The sequence below is a fragment of the Juglans regia genome, chromosome 12, assembly GCF_001411555.2.
Source record: "Juglans regia cultivar Chandler chromosome 12, Walnut 2.0, whole genome shotgun sequence".
In the NCBI taxonomy this organism is placed as follows: Eukaryota; Viridiplantae; Streptophyta; class Magnoliopsida; order Fagales; family Juglandaceae; genus Juglans; species Juglans regia.
The window spans coordinates 5,666,375-5,672,374 of NC_049912.1; the positions used below are offsets into that span (position 1 = coordinate 5,666,375).

The window sequence follows — 6,000 nt, forward strand, 5'->3', positions numbered from 1 at the left end:
AAAAAACTGAAGAAAACGTTGGGGCAAAATCTTTTGAAAACAAATATTATTTTCTAAAAACTTAACCCCCACTAATTTTGGATTTTAAAAATAAATTTTCTTTTCATAAAAGAATACATCTTACTCAAAAATCACTTTAATCCAAAATGAAGAAAAATAAACTGCTATTTTTTATTCCAAATCTGAGAAGTACATAAGCAAGTGTGTCAAAAAAAAAAAAATGCACATAAAAGAAACATACTATGCTTTATTCTCAATATTCAATTTAAACATCTCATCACAAGCATAGCCCTTGCCCACAAAAACTCCATTTTTTGTAATAACATACTGATCAGATTCTATAGTTTGTTTGAAGCCCGCTTTGTTGAGTAAAAAACTCGACATCAAATTCTTCCTCGTAGACGGTGTATAGAGAACATCTTTTAGCATCAATATACGTCCAGAGGTGAATTTCAACTCAAACTCACCACTCCCAAGAACTTCAGTTTTACTTGAATCACCAAGCATTATAGTCTTTTCTTCTTCAAAGGGAGTAAATTTTTTGAACCAATCTTTATCATAACAGACATGCCTATTGGCACCAGAATCTGCCCACCACCCTTCAACAAATTGAACCATGTTAATGTCTATGATCATTGCTACAAATGGCTCCTCAGTTACATTAACTTGAGAATTATTATCTCGCTTTCGAAACTTACAAATTCGAGCAAAGTGCCCAAATTTGCCACAGACAAATCATGCTTGATTTTGTGAAGGGGGTCCTTGGTTCTTATCATTTTGGTTTTGAAAACCTTTTTTTGTGAGGTCTCCTAAATTTTTTAAAATCTTTTCTTGCGGCTTCAAAAAACTATTTCTTGAATTTTGACCTTTGGGCAAGCTACCATTTTCAGAAATTAAATTTACCTTTGTCATGGTATCCTCATTACCATTTTGAAATACCAAATCATCTTGGCCTCTTACTTCCTCCTCTACACGAATACGTGTGATTAATGTCTTCAAAGAGGTCTCCTTTTGTTTATGGCGCATCGACTTTTGAAACTCTCTCCACGAAGGTAGTAATTTGTCGATGATGTCACAAACAATTAGATTATCTCCAATCTTGATACCTTCGGATCGAACTTCAGCTACAACCATTTGAAAATCTTGTGCTTGCTCCACAACGGATTTTCCATCTACCATTTGATATCGAAAGAAGCGACTTGCTGCATATTTCTTCGCTCCGGCTTCTTCCGTATCGTATTTACTCTGTAAAGCTTTTCAAATTTTTTTCGCAGATGTGTAAGTAGTATTGTAATAATCATAAAATTGATCAGCAAGACAATTTAAAAGATAACATCGACATTTATACTCATTTTTGGTATATTTCTCAATCTTTTCTTCATGAACTTTCACTTGTGCTTCAGTCATGTTCTCGGTAGTAATCTTGCTAGGATTCTTTGCAGTGAGAACATAGGAAACGTTGAGAAGGCTTAGATAGAAGAGCATCTTGCACTTCCATCTCTTGAAAGAAGCTCCTTTGAACCGGAAGGGCTTGTTAAGATCTCCAATGCTTTCCGTGGATTTTTCAGTCGTAGGCTCCATGATTGAATCTCCTTAAAATTGTTGGTGAAATACACAATAATATAATAAAAAATTACAATTAAAATAAAAAATAAGACGAAGCCAGTTTGGACTGAGGCACGGAAATATCGCTCTTTTTAAGGAGTCTCAAATTAACCGGTACAGTAGAAATCTTCTTGACTTGACTCCTCCAAGATACAACAGACCAACTGATCGTCGTATGACTCAAGCCTAGCTACTCTGCACAAGTGGTTGAGCCCAAAGCTCCTCTCAACGAACACATTTCTTTTATCTGGAAAATCTTTCAAAAATATATACTCACTAAGTATATTTTTGTTTATCACACTTTTTGTCAAATATTCCACACATGTACACACCGTAAGACCACCCAAATATATATATATATATATATATATATATATGTAAAATTATTGTTAGACGAAAGGGGTATTTAAAGGCTTGAGACGTGAGCGAATAGCATTTTGCTAGGTAGGCCCAGGTGTACAGGCGTTGAGTGTTGAAGGGCGTTGAAGCGATAGGAAGTAACAAAGGCCAAGCGGTTGTAGTCTGGCAATATATAAGGTTTCCGCTACTGGCAAATCAAGAGAATAAAAGCAAGTTTAAAACCGTTAAAGCAATAAATCTCATAAATCCTAATAACTATTTTTAAAAAATATCAACAAATAACATAGCTTAAAATGACTATTTGTTCTGCGCACTTTCAATGTCATTGATCCTTTAGAGGATCATTAGCATTGATCAGCTATCTATGGAAATCCACTAATGATCAGTACGTACGTCTACTCATTAGTTTGTAAATGCCATAAAGCCACTTCTATATTTTTTTAACTTATCAAGAGGGAGCATGCGCACTTAATTGAGATATAATAATATAATAACTCATGAATTTGTGGATCGATGAGCATCTAATCAATAAGTGAAAATCCACTAGTTAGTATACTAATTGGTGGATGTCATAATGATTTTCGCTACAAAACTCTCTTAGATTTGTAAATGTAAATTTTAAATTCTAACTGTCAAATCTTTTATATTTTGAGAATGGAAGAAAAAAGTTTTAAAAAGTACAATAATTCTCGTCTCGTTTTTCTAAAATCATTTTCTAAAGTCTCACACTATAAGGATGGGTGTTACATTGCTGCTCCTATTTTAACTTCTGTAGAATTTGTGAGTATCCTAGTCTTGAAGTAAATGGATTTGGTCAAGTATTAATGGTGATAATCATGTCACCTACTTGTGCTCATTACATATAGGCAAACAGTACCCAGGTTTGAAAAAAAATTACAAAGAAAGAAAATGAAGAAAAAAAAGGCTAATTAGCTTCTAGATGAGACTTTTGTTCAAGGATGATGTGTTTGTCGCTTTCTTGTAATGATTCACTTTAAGATGGATGTCTTATTCTCTTGACTTTGGATTCAGGTTATGTGGAAATTAATATTTCTTGTCGATTTCAAAAGAGGCATTAACTAGACTTGATCCACAACCATTATTATTCATATGTAGCGAACTCGATCGGTGGGGATCGGACTTCTAAACATTACTCAATAGCATAGAAGTTAGGCCTTAGAGCATGATCATTGTTCTCCTATAAAATCATGCATCTCTGAATTCCAAGAACACCATGAGAAAACCAAGTCTAACAGTGACTAGTGTACTGTGACCTGAACAATCACAAACTCTCTGCGCTATGGCATCAAATTCAACACTCTCACTAGCTTTCCTGATCTTATCGGTGATTCTAATGCAAGTGGTTAGTACTGATGCTGGTGGAATCGCAATCTACTGGGGTCAGAATGGAAATGAAGGTACCTTGGCTCAAACTTGTGCCACTAATAAGTATGCATTCGTAAACATTGCTTTCCTCCCAACCTTTGGCAATGGCCAAAAACCAATCATCAACCTTGCTGGTCACTGTGATCCAAACAGTAATGGCTGCACCAGATTGAGCTCTGACATAAAGTCGTGTCAAGCAAAAGGAATTAAGTTGATGCTCTCTATAGGAGGAGGGGCAGGGAGCTACTCCCTTACTTCGACAAACGATGCCCAACAAGTTGCGACCTATCTATGGAATAACTTCTTGGGCGGACAATCCTCTTCTCGCCCTCTTGGAGATGCTGTTTTGGATGGGATTGACTTCGACATTGAAGGAGGAACAACCCAACACTGGGATGAGCTTGCAAGGTATCTCTCCGGATACAGCAAACAAGGAAAGAAGGTATACTTAACGGCAGCTCCTCAGTGCCCTTTCCCTGATGCTTGGATGGGAGGTGCTCTTAAGACCGGTCTATTTGATTATGTATGGGTACAGTTCTATAACAATCCTCCGTGCCAGTATTCCTCAGGTAATACTGCCAATCTAGTAAAGGCATGGAATCAATGGACCTCTATTCCTGCAACCAAAATATTTCTAGGACTTCCTGCAGCACCCAACGCAGCTGGAAGTGGCTTCATTCCTGTAGCTGACTTAACTTCTAAGGTGCTTCCGGTCATTAAACGTTCTGCCAAGTATGGAGGTGTGATGTTGTGGTCAAAATACTATGACGATCGGACTGGATACAGTTCTTCCATCAAAAGCAGTGTTTAGAACTCCGAATCAAAATGGATCAGTTAATGTTGTATGGTACATTAATGCAAAAGGCATTAGCTAAAATAAATAAAGTACTGTGCTTTGATTAATTAATGAGCCATTAGGAATGCTCCAAGGGAGGTGATTTGAACTGATCAATGCGTTTTGGATCCAGGTTCTACTACTTAATTACCAGCTGGTGTGTAACACATTTATTGCATGTGCGACATATTATAATTATTAAAAGAAAATCAAGTTCATAGTACCAATACTTTTTTTTTATATGAAAAATTCTTTTCATAAGCTTCACACATCACATATTACCATTTTTATTATTATTTTTTTGTACCAAATATGTGGTATACAGATAATGAGTAGAAGAATTTAATTATTTTAAAAATAATAAAATCAAAAAAATTAAAATTAAAAAATTATCGTGTGTGGCGTCTGGAGCATATGAGTAGTAAAGTTATTTTTATTATATATACTTAGTTAACATCATGAGTGCGTTAGGCATATCACTAATTAAATGGCTTGTAAATAGGTTTTTTGTTTGAAATTATGTGGACCATACAGGGAGGCACCAACAGTACTGTGCGTTCATCATAGGCTGGCATGCACTTGATCAACATGTTGTGACAAACGACATGATTTGATTTCAGACGCATGAATCCTAGCTACATGATTTTCCCATTTAGTTCTGTCTATTAATGTTTATTGCAATCCCGCTCAAAAGCTCACCAATGCAATATATAAGAGCTAAATGAGAACCTATACATGCGGAATAAAATATTATAAATACGTGCTAAACAAGCTATATCAATCTTCTTGCATGTCAGTAGTCTTTCAGCCCATCTTTGGCACCAGATTATAGAAAATTCTTGCCTACTCAAAGTAGTTCCTAAAAAGAATAGTAGATCCTCAGTATGAATTGCTTATGACTAGATCTGTCAATTTTTTACACGGTCCACAAATCACACACGTTAATAATAGGGTTAAGGTTGGGTATAATCGTGTTCGGGTCAATTCAAGTTGACGCAAAAACCAAATTTAACATGATTAATAATCGTGTAAACTTTCATGTGCATTTTCATTAAAACAAAGTGGGCAAAGATAGGTACTGGAGGGGACGTTTAGACTCCTGGACTTTGAGCCCATATAAGGCCAAGCCCATCCACATGCCCAGGAAGACTTGTGGATGGCTTAAGGCGAAGCGCCTTATAGATAGAAGACTCGTAACCATGATTACGGGTTAGATAATCTTGAAGAACTGGGAATGAGGTCCAAGATTGGGTACGAATATCCTGCGTTAGATAACTTCTACAAAATAGGAGATATCATCTCCTGTTAAATAAGGGATCACAAAGGATAAGTACACAGGACTGGTGGTTAGAGTTAACCGTCATCACGCCGCATCCTTCTATAAATAACTTGATAGAGGTAACAACATTTTTATCTTTCTTTTTATATACTCATTTTCATATTATTACTGACTTAAGTATCGGAGTTTACACAGAGCAACCAACGCCGTCTCTTCATCACTGCAAGTGTCATACGTACGATTGGTGGTGAGAAACACGTCCTTAATAGGTACCATTAGCAAATATTCCATTTTGAAATAATGGGCCCCACTATTTTCAAAGAAAGTAAGGCTTGCACATCTTGAAGCTGTGTTTGGTTGTTGAAATCAACTCAATTCATTTCAAACTAATCATTGATAGAACTTACAACTTTTTCAATTTTTCACAAAAAAAATTAAACTCATCTCAACTTATTACATACATTCTCAACATATCTCAACATTGTTGCTGTCCATATAGATAACAGCATATAACGACGACTTGTGATCATATTAT

At 35.8% G+C, this 6,000-nt stretch overlaps 1 protein-coding gene across 1 annotated transcript; it reads left to right on the plus strand.

Annotated features, from left to right (window-relative positions):
- Positions 1 to 3,082: 3,082 nt before the first annotated feature.
- On the plus strand, positions 3,083 to 4,355 carry LOC109002710 (hevamine-A-like). Its single transcript, XM_018980569.2, has one exon. The coding sequence runs from the start codon at positions 3,266 to 3,268 to the stop codon at positions 4,160 to 4,162; it is 897 nt and encodes a 298-aa protein (XP_018836114.1). The 5' UTR covers positions 3,083 to 3,265; the 3' UTR covers positions 4,163 to 4,355.
- Positions 4,356 to 6,000: the final 1,645 nt, after the last annotated feature.